This window comes from Natator depressus, chromosome 20 (genome assembly GCF_965152275.1).
Source record: "Natator depressus isolate rNatDep1 chromosome 20, rNatDep2.hap1, whole genome shotgun sequence".
Lineage (NCBI taxonomy): Eukaryota > Metazoa > Chordata > Testudines > Cheloniidae > Natator > Natator depressus.
Window position 1 is genome coordinate 6,908,128 of NC_134253.1, and position 21,868 is coordinate 6,929,995.

At 62.9% G+C, this 21,868-nt stretch overlaps 2 protein-coding genes across 7 annotated transcripts in view; one reads left to right on the top strand and one right to left on the bottom strand.

Moving 5' to 3' along the window:
* PNPLA6 (patatin like domain 6, lysophospholipase) overlaps positions 1-15,686 on the top strand; it is a 63,095-nt gene extending 47,409 nt beyond the window's left edge. For 2 of the 6 annotated variants that reach the window (XM_074935587.1, XM_074935588.1), the window contains exons 25-37: positions 1,726-1,908; positions 2,317-2,435; positions 2,838-2,994; positions 3,787-3,903; positions 4,110-4,179; positions 7,200-7,319; positions 7,866-7,982; positions 10,782-10,930; positions 11,494-11,646; positions 12,214-12,330; positions 12,899-12,995; positions 13,183-13,283; positions 14,180-15,686. In XM_074935587.1, coding sequence (XP_074791688.1) covers positions 1,726-1,908; positions 2,317-2,435; positions 2,838-2,994; positions 3,787-3,903; positions 4,110-4,179; positions 7,200-7,319; positions 7,866-7,982; positions 10,782-10,930; positions 11,494-11,646; positions 12,214-12,330; positions 12,899-12,995; positions 13,183-13,283; positions 14,180-14,227 — 1,548 coding nt within the window. In that variant the 3' untranslated portion in view covers positions 14,228-15,686. The remainder of the gene's footprint in view (positions 1-1,725; positions 1,909-2,316; positions 2,436-2,837; positions 2,995-3,786; positions 3,904-4,109; positions 4,180-7,199; positions 7,320-7,865; positions 7,983-10,781; positions 10,931-11,493; positions 11,647-12,213; positions 12,331-12,898; positions 12,996-13,182; positions 13,284-14,179) is intronic. The other 4 variants (XM_074935589.1, XM_074935590.1, XM_074935593.1 and 1 more) reach the window with 4 other exon arrangements.
* Positions 15,687-18,158: 2,472 nt separating this feature from the next.
* Positions 18,159-21,596, bottom strand: LOC141975295 (uncharacterized). The gene is made up of 3 exons (XM_074935594.1): positions 21,437-21,596; positions 20,431-20,993; positions 18,159-19,299 (listed from the first exon to the last, which is right to left on the bottom strand). The coding sequence occupies exons 1-3, from the start codon at positions 21,594-21,596 to the stop codon at positions 18,634-18,636; spliced, it is 1,389 nt and encodes a 462-aa protein (XP_074791695.1). The 3' UTR covers positions 18,159-18,633.
* Between the last annotated feature and the right edge of the window lie 272 nt (positions 21,597-21,868).

Genomic DNA, 21,868 nt, shown 5'->3' on the forward strand with positions numbered 1-21,868 from the left:
GCTACAATCCTGAGCCCTCATGTGCAGCGCCACCTTCCCAGTGGCTCGGACAGCCCTATGCGGCCGCGGCGGGTCCAGCGCACGCAGACCCGGCCGGGACAGACAGGCTGCTCTTCTCACAGCACCGCAGTTGCCACTTGCTAATTTAAAGTACAACCACACCTCTTGCAAATGGCGGTTGGCTCACTCCCTTCTGGGAGCTGTAGTTTGTCTCCTCTGTCCAAGCAAGCTGGGGACTACAGCTCCCAGGATGCTCAGTGGGCTAGGCCTATATGATTGAGAGAGCTGAGCTGGAGCCTGAGGGCTGATGACAGCCCCTCCCTTTGGCTTAGCATGTTCTGCAGAGCCCTGCGCGGAAACAACATCTGTTATCTGCATCTGAGCTGCAAGCCAGAAAATGGTCCCCGGATAGCCACATCCCCAGATATAAAGCGGATATCCGCGGTTTTGCAGGGCTCTTCTTAAAGCTAGACAAAGTCAGAGAGGAGACAGACAGAGTGATTAACCATTGGAACAACTGATCAGCGGTGGCAGTGGATTCTCCATCACTCGCCATTTTAAATTCAAGATGGGAGGTTGTCTAAAACAGTGGTTCTCAACCAGGGGTACGTGCATAGGCACCAACTTCTCCTCTTTCCCTTGGATGCTCCACCCCTTCCATGAGGCCCCACCCCTGCCCTGCCCCCATTGCAACTCCTTCTCCAAATCCCCGCCTCTTCCCTGCCTCCGCCCCTGAGCGCGTCGTGTTCCCGCTCCTCCCCCTCCTCCCACAGCGTTCTAACGCTCTTTGGTGGCGGCCAGGTGGGAAGCGCTGGGAGGTAGGCGAAGGAGCAGGGATGTGGCAGGGATGATCAGGGGAGGGGGCGGAGGAGGAGGAGGTGGGGCGGGGGGTGAGGGGAGCTTGGCTGCCAGTGATTGCAGAGCACCCACTAATATTTCCCCGTGGGTGCTCCAACCTGGAGTCACGGGGTCAGACTTTTAGCGGCCTAAAATCTCCCGGTTTGGCTTCAGTAGCCTCCAGGAGATGGAGCCCGATTCCAGGAGACTCCTGGCGGAACCGGGAGGATTGGCAACACTATCAACTGACCAACTGCAGGACCTGACCCGGCCTGGAGCTCTGCCCTGTGGCACCTAGCATCAGCGCTGGCCTGGCCCACAAGGAGAGGAGCCAGTTCCCACCCCAGCCAGGGAGCCTGGTTCTCAGCTCCAGCCGTAGCAGCTCCTGCTTCTAGTCCTGGAGCCCTGGTTTAATTCAGGATATGGATACGTGTACCCCGGGGGTACACAGGTCTTCCCAGGGTAAATCAACTCATCTAGCGATTTGCCTAGTTTTATAACAGGCTACATAAAAAGCGCTAGCAGAGTCAGTACAAACTAAAATTTCATACTGACAATGACTTGCTTATACTGCTCTGTCCACTCCGCACTGACATGTAAGCACAGTATTTATATTCCAATTGATTTATTTTATAATTACATGGTAAAGATGAGAAAGGAAGCCATTTTTCAGTAATAGTGTGGCTGTGACACTTTTGTATTTTTATGTCTGATTTTGTAAGCAAGTAGATTTGAAGTGAGCTGAAACCTGGGGTGTGCAAGACAAATTAGTCGCCTGAATGGGGTACAGCAGTTTGGAAAGATTGAGAGCCACTGGTCTAAAAGATCTGCTCTAGGAATCCCCCGGGGAGTCGGCTCATTCCAGGGGCCCCTGTTCTGCCCTTGCAGCTGGAGCAGATGCTGGAGAACACAGCCGTGCGTGCCCTGAAGCAGCTGATTCTGCTGCACCGGGAGGACGGCCCCAGCCCCTCCCGCACCGTTGAGTGGCTCAACATGCGCAGCTGGTGCTCAGGACACCTCCACATCAAGTGCCCACGCCGTGTCTTCTCCCGCCGGAGCCCCAACAAGCTGGTACTGTCCCTCTCATCCCCAGGACCCTTTGGGCTGGCGCAGCATGGTGCCACATGGCGAAGCTGTCTGTGCTAAGGAAGACAAGACCCCATGGGGGTGGGCACAGAGCTGCTGTCTCAGAAAAGACCCCCCAGGCCAGTCTGGTCCCTGTGGTGCCTCTGCTGCCTTCCATCGCATTAACCTGGGCAGAGCCTGATGCCAGCCGGGCATAGGTCTGTGATGGCATCAGACCTCTCTGGAGTGCGGGGTACAGAGCCAGGGGGTTCCCTGTTATAAGGGGGTGGGAGGGTGCTGTGTGTGTGGGAAGGAGTTGCTGTGGGGTGGGCTCTGGGGGTGAATGCGTGCTGTATGGGGGTTGCTAGCCTTTGGGGGTGGCAGCCGGTCTGACTCTTGCTCCTGGCCCCGCAGAGGGAGATGTACGCGAAGGTCTTCGAGAAGGACGCTGACCGGCACAGCGACTTCTCCCGCCTGGCACGGGTCCTGACCGGCAACAGCATTGCCCTGGTGCTGGGAGGAGGAGGGGCCAGGTAGGGGCTCAGACAGAGCCTGGCTGGGGCACTGAATTCCCATGGCACTCCTTTGCACCCAGGCGCAAACCAGCCCCCAAAGGGGGGCCGTAGGCATCCACAACCCCAGCTTTACAGAGGGCCGGGGGGCAAACCTGGGGACAGAACCCAGGAGTCCTCGCTCCCAGCCCCAGGTCCCTACTGGTGCACGAACACTGCCTCCCAATAAGAGCCGTGGGAGTGGGGCTGGGACAGTGACCCTGCTGCCCAGCACCCTGCCCGGAGCAGTGCATGCTGGGAGCACCACTGCAGACCGCCTGGCCTGATGGAGGCGTGGCAGGTTGCAGAGTTTGGGGCCGTGTGATGGGCCCTGGGACAGGCTCCCTGCCTGCCATTGGTCTCTGACCCCGCCCTTCCCACCAGGGGCTGCTCCCACATCGGGGTGATCAAGGCCATGGAGGAAGCCGGGATCCCTATTGACCTGATCGGGGGCACATCCATTGGCTCCTTCATCGGGGCTCTCTATGCTGAAGAGCGCAGTGCTGTGCGCACCAAGCAGCGTGCCCGTGAATGGGCCAAGGTGAGGGGCAAGGCCTGCTGTGGGGTGGGGCAGACACCGGGTGGGTGTGCTGTGGGGCAGGGCCAGACTTGGGAGGGTGGGAGCAGGAGCACTCCCCAAACCAGCCCCTCCCAGAGCTGCCATCCCGTGACCCAGCCTTCCCCACAGCTGCTGGCAGCCAGGCCCAGGGCTGCACTGGGAGCTGGGCGCCACGGCCAGCAAATGCAATACAGAGGTCCCAGCATGCACTGGGGCCTGATCACTCTGCCTGAGGGGGCCTAGAGACACTCCAGGCTCTCTCTGCTGCCGGCGTCTCTGCCCCCTGCCCGTGCGTGCAGCTCTGCCCTGTGGGTTCAGAGGCAAGCCTGCAGGCTGTGGGGGTTTGTCCTCCCTTTGGCCCTGGGACGTCTGCTTGGCTTGGAGCAGAGAGCCCCATGGCGCGCCGCAGCATCGTGCTGCTAGGCACGGCAGCCTCTGCTGCGCATGCAGCAGGCTCGGGCAGCAGGGGGGTTCCGGTGGGAATCGCAACATCCCCAGTAACAAGCCGTCATGCTAGTTGGCACACAGTGCTTTGGCTGGAGGACATGCCACACCCCCACCAGCAATTCCGGGGCTGGCATGCCAAGTGGAGGGGCTGCACCAGGGCACCGCCCGCTTCACAGCCACATGCAGTGGGTGAGTTTCCTGTGAGCTTCAGGCTCGCTGCCGGCTCCCCGACAGTCCTCCCTGCCTGTCCCCATGAGCCTGGACTCCGAACACTGCTTGTGCTGGGCCGTGCCCCCCACGGAGTGACCCCTCGCCCTCCTCCTGCAGAGCATGAACTCCGTGTTTGAGACGGTTCTGGACCTCACCTATCCCATCACCTCCATGTTCTCCGGCTCAGCCTTCAACACCAGCATCAACAAGGTCTTCCAGGACAAGCAGATTGAGGTAGGGAGATCCAGGAAGCTGGGCGGGGGTCCTGGTGCAGAACACTCAAAGTAGCCTCTTGCTGGGCAGCCCTGAGCAACGCTCCCTGCTGGCAGCGGTGTTCCCTGGAGCCCGGCCTTGCCCAAGGGGCGTGGTGCCTTGCACAGCCCCCACAGCAGCACCTGGGGCTGTAACACGTCTCTGATTAGCCCTTTGTGCCCCTGCAGGATCTGTGGCTCCCCTACTTCAACGTGACGACGGACATCACAGCCTCGGCCATGCGGGTCCACAAGGACGGTAAGCGCCTGCGCCCCACACCCGTGACATGTCCCAGGCTGCACGAGGTGCATGGCGCCCTGGCTGTTGGGGCCCAAGTCCTCAGCATCCTGCTCATGTGAGGGCCCAGAGCCAGAGGCCTCTCCCTGCCCCCCACCCGGAGCCAGGAGCGCAGCCTGTGGGCTGGAGCCTGGTTGGTTGCTGAGAGTAATGGGCCTCACTGGCCTGTCTCAGCCCCTGCTGGCTCTCTCCAAAGAGCCCTGCTGTGTGTGTGCTCGATGGGTCCACGTGGCCAGGCCAGGCCTGGGCTCAGCTTAGGGAGGCCTACTCTGACTGAAGCTATTTCGGGAGATTTTTTTTTTTTTCCAACATGACATAATGTCATTTCCTTAAAATAGCCTATCAAAATCTCCTGGATGGCTTTCAGTAGACGCCGGGGGATCGATGCTGGTTCCGGGAGACTCTAGGCCAAACCTGGAGGGTTGGCAACCCTAGCTGAGCATTGGTGCTCAGGTGCTGAGCCTATGTCTCTAAGGATGGGAGCAGGTTATCGCCTGCTCTAGAGAGTGCCCCCTGCCCCCCAGGAAGCAGTGCTTGTAACCCCTAGCCCACATCAGCTGGCATGGGCCACCCGACTGCCAAGCCATCCACTAACACAGTGAGGGACTGGGCTGGGCATGGCCATCTCAATGTCTTTGCGCTTGTCCCCTTTGCCCCCACACCTGGCAGGGCCCCTCGGCACCCTGCCCTGCAGAGAAGGATAATGCTACAGGAAAGGGCTGAAAGGAGGGCAGGGGCTGTCAGGGCAGGGCTCCAGAGGTCTAATTGGGAGTGATGGGCTGAAATAAAGGAGAGACCCCCCCCCGTCCCGTCTGCCCCCACCCCTGCGAGAGAGCCAGGGCAGAAGCTGCTGTTGGTGGCACAGAGAGCGCTAGCTCTGCTGCCAGGGCTGGGCTAGAGGCAAAGCCAGGCTCTGGGCCACCCCCTCCTTCCGCAGCAGTGCTGTCCTGGGGCAGCAACCCCGGCTGCTCTCCCAGGTGCTGGGGCACCCCTTATAGGGAGCACTCAGCCCGAATTGACTGGGGCCAAACACCAGAGCCTGGGGGCTTCCCCCACCCAGAGCTCTGCCCGTGGCAGCAGGAGCTGCTGGCTCCCCCTAATCACCTGGCCTCAGGGCCCAGAATCCCCAAGCGGCCAAACACCATTCCTGTCTTTCTGGGGGCAGCAAGGGCCAGCCTGGGCCAGCAGAACCCAGGCCCAAGAGCTGCTGATGCTGCTCCTGGTCAGAGCTGGTCCCTCCCTTCCCCCCTGCCCATTCCCACACTCTGCTGCCCACTTGGTCACTGTCTAGTTCTTCCCCTGTTCCCTGCTTGTAACAATTCTGCTACTCACTAACCCCTGGTAACACCCCCCACCCCTGACTGAGTGGGGAGAACACAAGATGGGGCTATGGGACACACTAACCTTGCTGCCCCCTGCCCCTCATGTCTGGCCTGAGCGGCCCTCCTGTCATCTGACACCCCCATTGGGCCAGCTGGATGGCGTGTTAGCAGCAGCAGCAGGGGCAGCTCTGGGTGAGTGGGGGGAGCTGTGGCAGCATTCTGTCCTTGCACTTGGGTGGTGGTGGTTGGGAGCTCTGGGTGGAGCGAGGGCCTGCTATGGGGGTGGGTGGGTGTGTGGTTAGGCTGAGGCTGAGGCAGACAAGGGGCAGCGTTCTGTTCTTGCACTCAGGTGGTGGTGGTTGGAGGCTCTTGGGGGAGGCAGGGGAGGGGGGTGCGTGTGGCGGGGCTGGGGCGGACAAGGGGCAGCGTTCCGTCCTTGCACTTAGGTGGTGGTGGTGCTGGTTGAGGGCTCCCTGGAGAGGTGGTAGGGGGGAGCTGCTGGTTCAAACTCAGTCTCTGCCCTCGGTCCTCATCTTGTGCCTTGTCTGTCACAGGCGCCTGATCTCACCTGGGACATTGATCCATCCATGCCTGTCCACGGGGCGCCCCGGCAGCTGTAACTGCCTGGCTCTCACTCTGCCTGCTTGTCTGTCCTAATGCCAACTAACCCCCACTCACCCCTAACTCACTGAGTCCATGGGCCAGGTGACAGGGAGGGGCAGGGCTGGCTCTGCTGTGTGTCTGTGTGTGTGTGAGTGCTCTCTTCCTGGGGAGATGCCAGGGGAAGGCCTTCTCCCTACCAGGACCCTGCTGTCCTACCCAGGGGTCCTCAGCTGGCATCCAGAGGCATCAGCTGAAGCCCTTCCCCCAAAGCCCATGGAATGGGGCCTCTGCCTCCTGCAGTGATTGGGGACTCCCTGCACCCCCATCTCAGCGTGTGCCTCCATCTCCTCCTGGACCAGCAGTGCCCAGCCTGTGCTGCTGCCTCCGGCCCTGGACAGTCCTGTCCTGGCGTCTGTGCCCTGGGCGGTGAAGAGCTCTGTCTATGGTGGAGGCTGCAGGCTGAGGCAAAGTCCTGCAAAGAGCTCCTGACAGCCAACTGAAGTCATAGCCTGCACAGCCTCATTCCCGAGCTGGCCTGGCCCCCGGGGTCCCGCAGCCCCTTGAGTGCTGGTCCCCACATGCCCGTGTGCGTGTTGCCGGGCAGCCTTCTGCCAGCAAGCACACAGCAGCGTCTCGTTGGGCCAGGGCCTGGCACTGCCCCATGGCTGAGCCAGCAGGGCATTGGGGTAGGTAGAATAGCCCAGCCCAGTTGTCAGTGTAGCCACCACTAGCTGGAGTGGGCTGAGGGGGACGGGTGTTCAGGGAATTGGTCCCTCCTCTGGTGGGGGGGTGGATTTCTGGGTATGTCACAAGGGTTTGTCCCTCTATTAGGCTGGGGGTGGCAGGGGACACCTGTTCCCACACCCAGCCTGACTCCTAGCACAGACCGCGCCGTGTCTGAGCCGGTGTGCCCTCTCCCTGCCAGGCTGGGGAGACCTCCCAGTACCCCTGCTCCAAAGAAGGCATCTGGATTTCTGAAGCTTCTGTCATGTCGTTTCCTGTCTTCTCTCCGTCTGTGCTGTCCCCGTGCCCTGTGACTGTCTCCTCTCCCTCCAGCAGGCAGTGTGTGGCGCTACGTCAGAGCCAGTGCATCTTACCCCCCCTACCTGCCTCCTCTCTGCGACCCCAAGGACAGCCACCTGCTTGTGGACGGCTGCTATGTTAACAATGTCCCAGGTCAGCATCATGCGCTCCTCGGGCCCTGGGCCACGGGGATGACCTGCGTGGCTTGGAAGGGAGGGCCAGGCTGGGCCGGGGTGGCAACTGGCTGCAACCCCTGCCCACCATACTCTGCCACGGCCGCCCCAAGTTGGGCTGCAGCCACTGCCTCCTTCCATGCCATAGCTTGTCCTTCCCTGGCGAGGGCTGGTTCTGACAGGCCTGAGGGCACAGGCTGGATCCCAGCACCCCGGCCAGAAGTGTGTTGCTCAAGCTGAGAAATCTGCACCTCGTGGGGGCCGGCGCTGGGAGCCTCGGCCACGAGGCCAGGTGCTCGGTCTCTCCTGAGGCCTTTGGGAGTCAATCCAAGGCACCACCTGTTCCAGAGCAAGGGGCAAGGACGGGACCCAACCCCTGGCTGAGCTCTAGGCAGTTGGCTAGTCTCTCGCTGGCTCCAAGGACCGTGCAGATTCCCCAGCCTGGGTGCCAGGGGCGCCCTCCCTTCCCCGGGGCTCCAGGCCTGCAAGAGGCCGTCTCCTGACTGCGTCTGTTCCTGCCGGTTAGGCTCGCTGTGGCGGTATGTGCGAGCGAGCATGACCCTTTCCGGGTACCTGCCGCCACTCTGTGACCCAAAGGATGGCAACTTACTGATGGACGGTGGCTACACCAACAACCTGCCAGGCAAGTACCTGCCGCTGATGGAGACGCTGCTCACAGACTGCGAAGCAGGCCACCGGGGGAGGCACCGCTGCTGCCAGAGTTTCCTGCCCCCGTTGCCTGGCTCTGCCCTGGCGCACATCTCCATCGCCACCCCCACTGGTGTCTCCGCAGCACTAGAGCCTCCTCACGGCTGAGCTGGGGCCCGGGCCTCTTGCCCTTCTGTGGGGCTGGAGGAATGTTATCGTTAAAACCAGCAACTCACCCGAAGTGGGGATCCTGCTCAGGGAGGGGGGCTTCCCTCCCACCACCCTGCGGGGCTGGTGCAGCACCTGGGCCCATGGCCAGCTGGGCAGGCTCATGTTATATGTGTGTGTAGGGGAGCCACTCTTCCCCAATGGCTCCTTTGCATTCTTGCTGTCTGCTGTCCCTGGCATCCCAAGTGGGGAATGGGTTTGGGGGGTGGAGGGGTCCCTGCTTTGCCTCCCCCTTGGAGTCAGGCTGAGGGCTGGACATTATGGAACTGCAGTGCTGGGCCCCGGCCTGGGTGAGGGCTTCTTAAACTGGAGCAAAGGCCACGGAAGAACCCCAGGCTGCTCCCCAACTGGAACCGTGCCCAGCTCTTTACCCATGGAGGTTTTGAGCTTTTCCCTCAGCCCCTGGCCCCACAAGCCCCCGAGCAGGGACGGGGGAGGCTTGTACCTGAGGCTGCAGAGCAAACAGCCTCAGGTCCCAAGGAACCAGGTTCCCTTTGCAGCTGCGTGGAGTTGCACTGAGCTCAGCCTCGTGCATCAGCACCTGCCGATCCGTGCTGCAGCCAAATGGTGCCAGCGCGGGCAGGCAGCCACAGGGAGAGGCGGGGTCTGGCTGCTTGGAACTGAGCACCAGTCTTGTTGCTGATGCTCAGCAGAAGGAAACCAACCCTGGGCCGAGCGGGCTCCACGAGTGGCGGTTCCCATCGCTACATGCAGGAGCTGGGCTGAGCGTGGGCCTGTCAGGCCCTGGAATGTCCCTGTTCCCCTTCAGCCCCAATGAAGTGAGGCCTTGCCGGGGCCTCCTCCTACAGGGAGAACCAGGTGGTTCTGTCTGTGGACTGAGAATGCCCCCAGCCTTCTTCACATGGGAGCAGCAGGAGCAAGCAGCAGCAGGCACGTTCCTTGGTCCCGATTTCCCAGCTGCCTGTCCTGTCCCCCCAGAGCTCTGGCTCTGCTCCCCGTCATGGCCACCCCCACCACTACTACTGCCGCCGGCTGCTCGTGTTCAGGTCCTCACAGCTTCAACCAGTCCCCCCTCTGTCCTGGTGTCCCAGGGTGCCCATCCTGCTCAGGATGCCCCTATGGTTGTGCTAGGCCTCAGGCCTCCTCTTTGCAAGGGCGAGCCCCACAACTCTGAGACTTCAGGCTCCAGCCCCCCTGCTTCTCGCCGGGGCTCCCCAGTGAGTCCAGCTGAGTGTAGACCCCGTGAGAGACTCGACCCTTTTGGCAACAATGCAGCCAGCAGGGATTGGCAATGACACTGCACAAGCCTGTTCAGACCAGGCCCTTGTCATTAGTCACCTGGACTCCAGGACTGAGGGGCTCGAGTCTGTCTGAGCTCAGAGCCTTTGTTAGCAGTAGCCTCTGCTCCAATCCGCCTGCATTCTCAATCTTCCGGCTGGGCAGCAGCCATCTTAACCCCCTCCACACACATACACCTGCTCTCTTTGTCTCCGCGGCTGTCCTGCGGGGCTCCCCTCAGCTCCCAGTCTGTGACAGTCACTGTCCGCTCAGGGTGTCTCCGAGGCAACTTTGTCCATGTGGGGACAGTTCTTGATAGTTCATTCAAACCACCGCAGACCTGCCTCTGTAACACCCACAGCTCATCTCCCTGTCCCTGAGGAGTGATTGGCCCCTTCATACCCAGGGGGTGGCATTACACAATAGGGACACTGAGTCACACGCTTTCAAAAAAATATTACAAAAACTTACAGGGAAGCCTTCAGCCCACACAGTTCAGCTGATGGTTGGCCTTGCCATGTGACCCACCCAGGGCCTTGGGCAATGGCTTCTGTTTAGTTACCTCACTCCATAAAGGGGCTTAATTGCTCCTTCCATGGAGCCTAACAGAAGAGACTGCACCCATTGGCAGTCACAGACTTGGGTGAAGCCTTCAGCAGGTCTTTGGCAGACAGCCATTTACACACTGCTTCAGCAGCTGTGCTCTGCCCCTGGAGCTGCACTGGGCCCTCCCCAGCACTGCGATGGGCTGTCCCTGTCGCAGCTTGGAGTCCAGAGTTCAGCGTGGGACAGTCCTGCTGCAGCCTGTCTGGCCAGGGGTCCTTGCCTGGGACAAGTTGCGGGTTCCTACTGCCCTCTGAATGTGCCATGGAGGGGGAGCTCCCAGGCAGAACAGAGCCAGCCGGGGGAGGCTGGGTGAGCTGGACCTGCACTTCACACAGAGAAAGTCAGAGGGGGGATGGGGAAGATCTGGCCATGCTGGACCCTGCACTGGGAAGCTCCACGCCTGGCCAGTTGGGCAGTGCTAGTGGGAAGGGGTCCCTGGACTCCCTGGTGCTGCGGAGCCACCCCCACGTACCCCGCCCGCTCTCATGCTGGTCATGCCTCCCATGCAAATGCGGGTGAAGGGAGAAAAATGGTTGCTGCAAACCTGGCTTTGCTCCCCACCTCCTGCTTGTGGCTGGGGTTCTGCCCTGCTCCCCAGCTGTGTTTGGGGGTTGGGGCATGGGGCGGGGAGCTGCCCTAATGGCAACAGGCAGGAGCATGGGGAGCCGGCAGTGCCACTCCCTGCCAGGCCGCCGCCCTGACGCGCTCTCTCTGACGCCAGCGGACATTGCCCGGACCATGGGCGCCAAAACGGTGGTCGCCATCGACGTGGGCAGCCAGGACGAGACTGACCTCTGCAACTACGGCGACAGCCTCTCAGGCTGGTGGCTGCTGTGGAAACGCCTCAATCCCTGGACCCAGAAGGTCAAGGTGAGCCCTGCCCTGCCCTGCCCTGGGGGCTTCCGTGCCCGAGAGCCCCCTCCAAGGGGAATCTGCCCCATCTCTCCTGCTGCCTCTGGGCACGTCCCCCCAGCCACCTGGGCCGCACCTGTCCCATGCTGCAGGCCGGGGGGGGCATGTGAGGGGAGGCAGGCGGGCCCCACCCACCCAGGGCTGGGGCTTTTCACCATCCCTCTCCCCTTCTGTGACTCTGCCCTCTACCCCAAGGGCAGCGACAGCCCTTGGTGCTGGCAGGGTCCCTTCCACCACAGCCCCTGCCTCCCAGGGCTGCTCCTGCCTGAGCATGTGGGCCTGCCTCGGCAGCCAGGTGGCTTCCCTCAGGCTGGCTGGGCACAGTCACTCCTGATGCCCCAGTAGCAGTTGCTGGGATCCGGCTCCAGCCACTCAGCTGGACTGAGCCAGCTGGAGGGGAGTCAGACCTGCAGAAAGTAGGAGAGACTGTCCCTTGCAGCCTCCTGCCCCAGGATGCTGTCCCAGGTGGGGCTGATCCAGCCCCTTGCAGGACACTCATGTTTTTCCCCACACACATACAGGTGCCCGACATGGCGGAGATCCAGTCACGCCTGGCCTATGTGTCATGTGTGCGCCAGCTGGAGGTAGTAAAGTCGAGCTCCTACTGCGAATACATTCGCCCACCCATCGACCGCTTCAAAACCATGGACTTTGGCAAGTTCGACGAGATCTACGTGAGTCCAGATGGCCTGGGCCACGGGGGAGGGGAATGTGGGAGGCCCTGATTAGCCGGGGGGTGTCTGTGCTCGGCTGGGGGCGGGGTGGTGGGAGGCCCTACTCTGGGCCCTGGGCTGCACCGGCCTGGGGGTGAGAGGCCCTGATCTGGGGGGCGGGGGTGTGTGTCTGTGCTCGGGCAGGGGTGGAGGCCCCGATCTGGGGGGCCAGGGGAGGATCTGTGCTCAGCTGGGGGTGGGGTGGGTGGGAGGTCCTGATCTGGAGGGAGGGCAGGGTCTGTGCTCAGCAGTGTGTGGGAGGCTGAGGGCTGCATTTGGCTGGGGAGGGTGGGAGGCCCTGATCTGGGCCATGAGCTGTGCCCAGGTTGGGGAGGGAGAGGCCCTGCTTGCGGGGATGGGTTGGAAATCTGATGGCCACCCTTGTGAGGAGCAGCCCCCCAGCTGCATCAGAGCACCCAGGGCAAATCCATGTCTTGCTCTGCAGCGGGCGCAGCCTGGCCTGGCCAGTCCCCCCCGCAGCTGGCTGGGAGGAGTGGGCCCCTCATCCTGCCCATCCATCTCATGCAGGACGTGGGCTACCAGCACGGCAAAGTGGTGTTCAGCGGCTGGAGCCGCGGCGACATCATTGAGAAGATGGTGAAGGACCGGCGCTCGGCCGACTTCTACGAGAGCAAGCGCATGGATGTGAGTGAGGGGGCAGCAGTGGGGCATGGGCCAGCAGGGGATGGGTAGCTATAGTGTGTGCCTTGTCATACTCCAGCCACTTAGCTCCTTTTTGTGCCAAGCTGATGTTCCTGGCTGTGGCAGCCCTGTGGCGCAGCACCAGTGCCTGAGGCAGGGGGAACAACCAGGTCCGCCCTGGCGCCCCAAGGGGTAGGGCTGGGGGCTCCAAGAGGAGTTGTGGGGGCTTGGCAAGGAAGTGCCCTCCCCCATCAGTGCAGACCCCAGTTCCAGCAGGAGCCGCCGTGAGGCTCTGGTCCCTTTGTCCTTAGGCTGAGCAGGAACCCCCAGCCCCTTGGCGAAGTGGGGGATCCGCTCAGGGCTGGACTCAGAACCACCTGCATGGGGTGAGAGCCTGACCCAAGAATTGACTTGCCCTTTGCCACAATGGCCCCCACTCCTTGTCCTCACCCACTGGAGCCCTCCTGAACCACCCGCTCTCTAGCTCAGCCCACATAGCACTTCCTCCCTGTGTCCCAGCCCCCCAGGGCTACCTGACGGGGACATCTCTAGACTGGCTCTCATCCCCCAGGTGCTGACTTGCCCCAGCGCAGGGTTCACTGATCTGGCCGAGATCGTGTCTCGCATCGAGCCGACCAAGAGCTACCTGTCCGATGGCTACGCTGATGGTGAGTGGGGGCAGGGGGCATGACGCAGGGCTCTCTGCCCATGTCACTCCAGTAGGATTCTGTGGCCCCAGCAAGGCTGTGGGACGGGAGTTAGGGCTGGGATAGAAGAGGGGACTGCGGGTAGGGATTGAGGGGCAGCAGGGCCAGGCCAGGAGCAACTGCCAGCCCCATGTGTGCTCCCATCCAGGTGAGGAATCTGACTACCTGACAGAGTACGAGGAGGAAGGGCTGGACCCCGCACGGGGAGAGGAAGAGTTGTTAGCACCGGCTGAGTGGACCCACACTGAGGTATTTGAGACTGTAAGCTCTGGACTCTGCTCCCTGGGATGGGGGTGTGCTGGGCCCAGCTGCTTCTCCTGGGGCCCTCTCCAGGTGGGGGAGCTGGCCGAGGTGGGGCTCCATCTGTGTCACTGTTCTGGCAGCTGTAGGGAGAGCTGGTCCCAGATGCTGCTACCCATGCTCCAGGGAGCAAGGGTGGGCCTGGATTCCCCAGCCCCTGGGACCATGCCGCCCTTCCCTGCACAAACACTGCGGGCTCCCCACAGGGTGCTCTCCACAGTCCCCCACTCCTCTGTGGGAGAGGTTCCCATTGACACTCTCCATGTCAGCTCCTAGGCTCCTTGCTCTCAGGCTGGCATTGCCCAGCTCCGGAGCCCAGAGAGGCCAGATCCTGGGGGTGGGGCTAAGAGTTGTGTGGGAGGGGGTGGGAAGTGGACCTTCCCCTCTTGAATATGGGCACCAGCCCCACCCACCGCAATATGGGGCTTGTCTGGACTAGACGTTGCCCTAGATGACTCTGGTGTGCTCGGGGAGGGGGGGGAAGGTTCCTGGCCACGTGGCTTGTCCTTACCCAGCTCTCACTAAACAGGCCTGAATTGTCCCTGCCTCGGCCTGGGAAGAAGCAGGGCGATTGCCCTGGGGGCAGCTCTCCTGGGACACGGGGGTCTCACTCCGGACTGGATGGAGGGATGGGGTGTGTGTTCTCTGCTCAGTCACTGACTGGACTCTAGTCTGAGTTCACACTCGTCCTGCTGGTCCTTCCTGGCCCTGAGCTCTCTGGCCTGGGGGCAAGGGCCCATCATGACAGCAGCACTGCTGCCCCCTCCTGCCACTTGGTGGCTGGCTGGGCCCCATTCTCCCCGAGGGTTGGGTCTGTGCCGTCACACGGTGTCTTCTCCTTCCAGGATGAGGAGAAGAGTCTGCGGCACCGCATCTCCCCGCCCCAGGAGTGAGCCCAGCCGCCTGCTCCCGCACTGGGACAGATGGAGCCTGCAGGCCCAGGGCTGGCACTTGGAGACTGCTGCCTGCATGTAGCTGGGGCACTGGAGCCTATCCTGCGCTAGATCCCCCCGGCCTGCATCTGCTGCTGGAGTCCTGAGGCCAGCCTGGTTCCACTCCGTTAATGGCCAGGGTTCTGCTGGGGTCAGCAGCCCTTCTACATCTTCCAGTATGCAGTGGGACCTGGCCTGGACGCACCGCAGGGTGGAGTGGCAGCCACCAGGCCCAGCACTCTCCATCAGCCAGTACTTGACCCAGGCCAGCGCTGCTGCAGTTCCAGGGGGGCCCTCAGCTAACCGCTGTATCAGTTGCAGGCCTATGCTGCTCGCTCCAGGGACAGCAGGGCCCAGTCCAGCAGCCTCTGCTGGTAGGGGGTGAGGATGAGGGCTGGATGCTGGGCAGGACTACCCCAGCCCCCTCCCCGCCACACACACGAGGGCCCATGGCCCTTCCTTGCTGCTCCTTTTGCCTGCCTCATGGAGGGCCACGGGGTGCAGCTGGCAGCCAGGGCCATGCACCCTTCCCCCATGGCCCTATGCCTGCACGCTCCTTGCTGGGTGCCAGGGCTCAGCTCCTGGCCACGTGCTGCTGCATCACCCACTCAGGTGAGGGGGGGTTTGCCAGAGGAGGTGCCTGAGGCGTGAGGCAGATGCCCCCAAGCCCTTCTAGGTCCAACCCCAGCTTCTGCCGGCTTCTCTTCCCCTGGGTTGCCACCTGGGGTCCTGAACACCATACTGAGTCCAGAACCTGGGAGTCCTATGTCCTGTCCCGTCCCCCCCCGGCCCGGCTCCCCCCAGGCTGAGTGCTTTGGTGAAAACACTGCCTCTCCCTCCTCCCCTACATGCACTGTGTATAGGGGCAGTGTCATTTCCCTCTTGCCCTCCTCCACATTGCTGCTGTGGGACATGCCCCTCAGCATCTCTCCTGCAGCTGCTTCTCATTCCCAGCCCCATCTGCCACCCCTAGAGAGGGCCTGGGCTTCCTGGGGGGCAGGGCTGGGCCCTGCACTCAGTATCAGGGATCAGCAGGGCCTGCTATAGTCCCAGCTTGCCTGGCTTGTAGGGGAAGCCAGGGGACCCATGGCCAGGGGGTGGTGGGTGATTTAGGCCAGAGCCTTGCTCCCTGGCTGTGTGTAACTCTGCCAGGTCAGGCTGCTATTCTTGGGCTCAGCAGGCATGCCCCCCCCCCCCCCCCACGCAGCTCCTGGGCACACCCACATTCCTGGCTGAGCTGCTGGGATGCTGTTTGCACCTCCCTCCAGGCACCCCATCACTGTCATGGAGCCCCCACATCCCAGCTGTGGCCAGGGTGGGAGCAATATAACCCTAGATGCTACTTATTTGTGTTAAGTTATTGCTGAGGGTGGGAGCTGCAGGGGGCTCAGGGGCTGGCACGGAGAGGCCTGGGCACTGGGATTCTGTTATTTTTTATTTAAAAGAAACCTGCTCGTGGCTGCCCGGCTGAGGCAGGGTCTGCCCATCCTGCCAGAATAAAAGCTTCCACTGGCCGGGGCTGACAGTCACTCTCGGCCAACTCTGATCAGCCACTGGGGCCCCTGGGGCGGCCGGCGGCTCAGCCTGCTCCAGGGGAGGGCTTGGGAATAACAGGAGTGGGCCTCTGGCTCCACGGGCCCCCACTCAGCCCAGGCTGGCTCCTTCAGAAGAAAGCCAGGTGCTCAGGAGCTGCTGCCCCTGCTCTGGGAAGCCTGTGGTGCCCCTGCTGCTGGGGCAGGGGTTGGCTTGTTTTCCCTCACACCATGAGTCCTGTCCCACCACAGGTGGGTGCAGCCCCTGCCAAGCTGTGGGCCCACTGAGCCATGCATGGTTCCCTTCCCCTCATGGGCTCCAGCATGTAGGAAACTGGGGCCTGGCCCCCCAACTCACTGGAGGGGCAGGTCCCTGGTAGGTCAGAGGAGGCTCCAGCTCCATCCTCTGTGCTGCACTGGGGCTGAGCTCCTGTGATCAGCAGGCTCTGTGCCTGCTCCTGCCCTTTGCCCTCCCCCCCATGTGGTGCAGGATCAGCTCCCAGCAGATCCATGCTGTGTGGGACTCTTTCCCTTCCGCTGTGCCCACCTGGCTGCAGCTCCCGTGGGCCCTGTAGCCTGCATCCAGCAGCTGGGAAGGTGAATCTGCCCCCCTCCCCAGCACTGCAACTGCTCCCAACTGGGGAGCCCCAGGCCTGAATTCCCAGCAAAGCCCTGGGGGCTGCTCCTGTAGGTGGCTTTGGCCCTGGTGCCAGCTTGAGCTGCAGGACACCCTGGCCTGGGACCAGCTGCAGCTTAGGGGGTGCGTATCGGCACAGGCTCTTCGATGAGATCTGCTGGCCAAGCGGTCACTGTCACTTCCCAACCCAAGGACCAGGACCTGTGTAGCCCCAGCTTCTGCAATTAACCTTGGTCTAGCAGCAGCAAGGAGAAATTGCAGCCACCTGGTGGGCAGTTGGCCATGGCTGAGCAGGCCCCACACCCCCATCAGCTGCTTGGCCCGGCTCTCCTGTCAGCTACTCCCCAGTTACTGCCCTTGGATCACTGCACGGGTGGCCTCCCACCTGCCCTAAGGGCCTCCCTCTGGCCCAGGAGGTGCGGCCCAGTCTGGCTCCCAGCAGGGCCCAGTGGGAGTCCAGGAGCTGTCCCCTGGCTTTGCTCTAGGAAGCCTCCACTATACGGCAAAACTTAGGCCTGCCCAGAGACCCAAACTGCTGGGTCCCCCCCTTACTGCAACCCCCAAGAGCCCCCTCCCCCAGGCACCAGCCCCCTAGCACAGAGACACCCCTCAGCTGGGCACCCGTGATGCTCACACTAAATCCAGGGCCAAGGCACCCATGCAGCATGCGGGCCTCATCACCGGGAATCGATGCTCCAGGGGTTAACGGCCAGGGTGCCTGCTGCCAGTGACCAGGCCCACAGAAGCATGCAGCAGAGCTGGTGCCCCTCAGCCTGCTGCCTAGCAGGGAGTGTTCAGGTCTAGGGAGCTGGAACTATGAGGAGCTGAGGCTCCTCGGAAAGCCAAGACCCAGTCGCTGCCCCTCTCCACCAGACCTGGGCACAGACCCCCTGGCCTGAAGCCATCTCCCCATTGTCAGCCCGTCTTGCTGACACCAGGCAGTGGCTGCCTGGCCATGTCCCACCCCACAGGTGGCAGATGAGGCATAAAGCTGATCTGGGGCTCTGGGCCCATAAGCAAGGCCCGGAGTACCCAGGCCTGCTGCAGGCCGTTCTGCAGCAGCTTTAGACACTTCCAGGCAGAGGAAACGCAGAGCCTGCGCAGGGCCACAGCGTGCTGGTGATTTCCACAGGCAGCTGACGACGGTGTCCTCATGCAGGCTGGTCTCGCAGCGCAGCAGGATTGTGAGCAGAGCCAACCGAGCCCCGTCCCACCTGGCAGCCGGAGAAACTGGGATGGAAGAGAGGGCACGCTTTGGGGCTGCAAGCTGAACAGAACCCTCCCGCTGCGGTGCTAAGAGCTGGGAAGCGAAACAGTCACTGACATTGCAAAGGATCATGCCCTGCTGAGACGAGGGAGGCAGCTAGCTCCTCTCAGAGTGACTGGCGCGGACCAGGGAGGTGGCACTGCCCATGTTCTCACACAATGTGGTGGCAACAAAAGCCCCCAGAGAGACATTTCTCCAAAATGGAGCCAGGATGTCACAGCACCAATGAAGCCCTAGCAACACCGGGTGCCTGTGCCCAGCTGGCATTCCCCTCGGGAGCGCTTGGTGCAGTCAGGCCATGGGGCCCAGTGCCTGCCCACTGCAGACATGACACAGGGCCCCTGGGAATTTCACAGGTTTATTTTCACTTTGTAACAAAACATTTTAGAAAATTCATTAGAAGCTGCTCCTGCAGCCAGCCCCCCCATCCCTCCACCCAGCCCCTCCCGTTTCCCACAAGCCTGCATTGAGTGCTGGCATCCCCCTGCTTCTGTTCCCCAGCCCCGCACACATCTGGGCAGCTGCAGGGCGGGCTTTGGCTTGGCTGGGCCACACCGCAGGGCCCAGGGTGTTGGAGCAGCAGCCCGGGCAGCACCAGCCAGCAAAAGGGGAGAAAAATGGGGTCAGGCACTGCCTGGGCACAGCCCCCATTCCCTGAGCCCCACCCCTGAGCAGGGCCCCACCCTACAGGAAGCTCTGCCCCCATGTTTGCTACCTGGGGCTGGAGAAACCATGACTGGTGGCAGCAGCTTCACTCACTCAGTACCTGGACAGGCAACGCAGGCCTGGCCCAGCCACCCCCATACCTGGACAGAGGGCGGGGGAGTGGCCATGCACAAGTGTGGACTCTGGTCAGGGCCAGGCCAGGCCCATCCCAGCATGAGGGGGGTGGGAGTCACCGGCTGCCAGGGACGTCCTGGGGGCTGGAATGTCACTCAGCAGCGTGCACCCGCTGGTGCAGCAGGAGGTTGGAGCTGCGGGTGTAGCCACGCCCGCACTGCCCGCAGCGGAAGGGGCAGGCTCCGGCGTGGGAGCGCTGGTGGCGAAGCAGGGCCGAGCGGTGGCGGAAGCGGCGCCCGCAGCGGGGGCAGGCGTGAGGTTTCTCGCCCGTGTGCCGCCGGCGGTGCTCCACCAGGCTGGCCAGCTGGGCAAAGTGGCACCCGCACTGGGCACAGGGGTAGGGGCGCTCTCCGCTGTGCGCGCGCTGGTGCGCAGCCAGGGCTGAACGGTGCCCAAAGGCTTGGCCGCACTGGCTGCAGCGGAATGGCTGCTCCCCGCTGTGCGTGCGCCCGTGCTCCCGGAGGTGTGCCAGCTGGGCAAAGCACCGCCCGCACTCAGCACAGGCGTGGGGTCGGGCGCCTGCGTGGCCCCGCTGGTGCCGCAGGAGGTTGGCACGGTCAGCAAAGGCGCGGCCGCAGTCCGGGCAGGCGTGGGGGCGCTGGCCGGCGTGGGCACTGCGCTGGTGCTGGCGCAGGTAGGAGCTCTGGGTGTAGCTGCGCCCGCACTCCCCGCAGCGGTAGGGGCGCTCGCCCGTGTGCACCAGCTGGTGCCGCAGCAACGTGGCACTCAGGGCAAAGGCCTTGCCGCAGACCGGGCAGGGGAAGGGGCCAGTGGTGAGCTGGAGCCGGTTCGCACTGGTTCGCTAGAACCAGTTGTTCCATTTAGAAGCCCTTTTAGAACCGGTTGTTCTGCGAGGGAGAACCGGTTCTAAACGGACTTCTAAATGTAACCAGCCCAACGTGGCGCCTTAGGCGTGGACGCCAAGGGTGCTCCAGCCCTGGAGCACCCAAGGGGAAAATTTGGTGGGTGCAGAGCACCCACCAGCAGCTCCCCGCCCCGCCCCGCCCCCAGCCCCAGCTCACCTCACCTGTGCTCCGCCTCCACCTCCTCCCCTGCCGCGCTCTGCTTCTCCGCCCCCCCAGGCTTCCCGCGAATCAGCTGTTCACGCGGGAAGCCGGGGTGGGCTGAGAAGCAAGCGGCGGCTTTGGGCTCAGGCCCAGGGAGGCAGAGCGGAGGTGGGCTTGGGCGGGGGGGGGGGCGAGGAGGGCCACCCATGCCACAGCAGGTAACCCGGGGGGGGGGGGTGCGCAGGGGAACCGCTCCCCACCCCAGCTCACCTCCGCCACCCTCGGCCTGAGCTGGAAGCCGCCGCCTGCTTCTCAGCCTTCCCCAGCTTCCCGCCGAACAGCTGATTCGGGGCGGCGGCGGAGCAGAGGTGAGCTGGGGCCAGGTGTGGGGCAGGGAGCTGCCAGTGGGTGCTCTGCACCCACCAAATTTTCCCTGTGGGTGCTCCAGCCCCAGAGCACCCAGGGAGTTGGCGCCTAAGGCGCCACTTTTGATGTGATCAGTGGGGGGAGCGGCTGCTCCCCCTGCTCCCCCCCAGCTATGCTTCCCCGCCCCTAGGAGGCGGAGGGACCTGCCAGATGCTTCCTGGGAGCTGCCCTAGGTAAGCACCTCCGGGACTCCCCACCTCGCCTCCTGGCAGGTGCCTCTAGCTCTTAGGGGTGGGGTGGGCACCCACTACGGTGGCCCATGAGACCCTCCTGCCTGGTTCTGGGGACAGTCAGGGGACAGGGGAGGGGGGTGGATGGGGCATGGGTCCTGGGGCGGGGGTGTCAAGGAACTCAGGGGGGTTGGATGGGGCAGGAGTCCCGGGGCGTGGGGGTGGGCAACGACCCCCTCGTGGGGTGAGGAGGGAACCCATTGTTAAGATTTTGGCAGCTCATCACTGGAAGGGGCGTTCACCTGTGTGCGCTAGCCGGTGCTGGAGCAGGTGGGCGCTCTGCCGGAAGCTCTGCCCGCACTCCCCGCAGCGGTAGGGACGCTCGCCGGTGTGCACGCGCTGATGCACCAGCAGTGCCGAGCTGCCCGCGAAGGCCTTGCCGCACACCAGGCAGGGGAAGGGGCGCTCGCCTGTGTGCGCCCGTTGGCGCGTGGCCAGCGCTGTGCGGTCGCAAAAGCCTTTGCTGCAGGTGGTGCAGACGTAGGGCCTCTCGCTCGCATGGAGGAGCTGGTGCCTTGTCAGCGTGGCGCTCTGCCGGAAGCTCTTCCCACACTCGCTGCATTTAAAGGGCCACCTGACTGTGGGGTCTCTGTGCCGCGCCGGCTCTGCATCAGCGCTACCTCCCGGCACAGCCTCCTCCTCCCTGGCACTGCCTCCTCGCACAGCTTCCTCTGCCCCCGCAGCAGGGTCTTTGTGCCACGCTCCCCCCACCAGCTCCACATCAGTGCTGGTGCTGCCCCTTCCCGGTGCAGCATCCTCTGCCCCAGCCACACTCGCCAGCCTCTCACCTGCAGGAACAAATGGGCAATCAGGCATGAGCCGTCCCCACAGGAGGCCAGCTAGGACAGGCACCACCCACGTGGCCCCGCCCCTCCCTGGAGCCGGTTTCCGAGCTGGGATTGAAGGGGGTGGTCACACCTCTTGCAGCTTTTTCAGGCTGCTGCAGACTCAGGCAGGCGTCAGCACCACCCAGCTCAGGTTCACAAACTTTCTTTGCCTCTGCGTAGGCTGGAAATATTATTTGCATTTTCAGTGACAGCCAAGACATGGCTCTCATCTGGTTCTGGGGGCCCTGGCGCAGGTGGTGGGATGGGTGCAGTGGTGCACACCGATCAGGGAGAGGGTGGTGACAACCTCTGAGAGGAGCTGGGCCAGGAGGGCTTGCAGGGGTGGCTTTGGGGGGGGTCCCAGCTGCCCCCATCCCTCTCAGCTGGGCTTATTTATCCCTCACCTGTTTGGGAGCTGGGCCAGCTCTCATCGTCCTCGCCTTTGCTGAGATCTGGGACTTGCAGCTCTTCCCCTCGCTCCATCCAGTATTGGGATTGGGGCCCTGCTGGGAGAGAACAGAAAAGGTGGGATCCAGCTAAATACCCACCCAGCTCGGCGTTCATCTGCCACTCTGGGCTGGCATGGACAGGACAGCCAGGAAACACCTGTGGAAACACAGGAGGGTCAATTCAGACACAAACAATCAGAGTGGAGGGGAGACGACCCCACGGACTCCCCGAGCCATGGTGCCAGCGAGGCCCCACAGCTGCTCACTAACACAGGGGTATAAAAGCCCCCTGCCAGCTTCAGACTTGAACCAAACTGGCTCCGTGCAGCGCCAGGACTGAGCCTCTGAAGGGAACTGGTATGAAACAGTTGGCCTGGCTAATGCCAC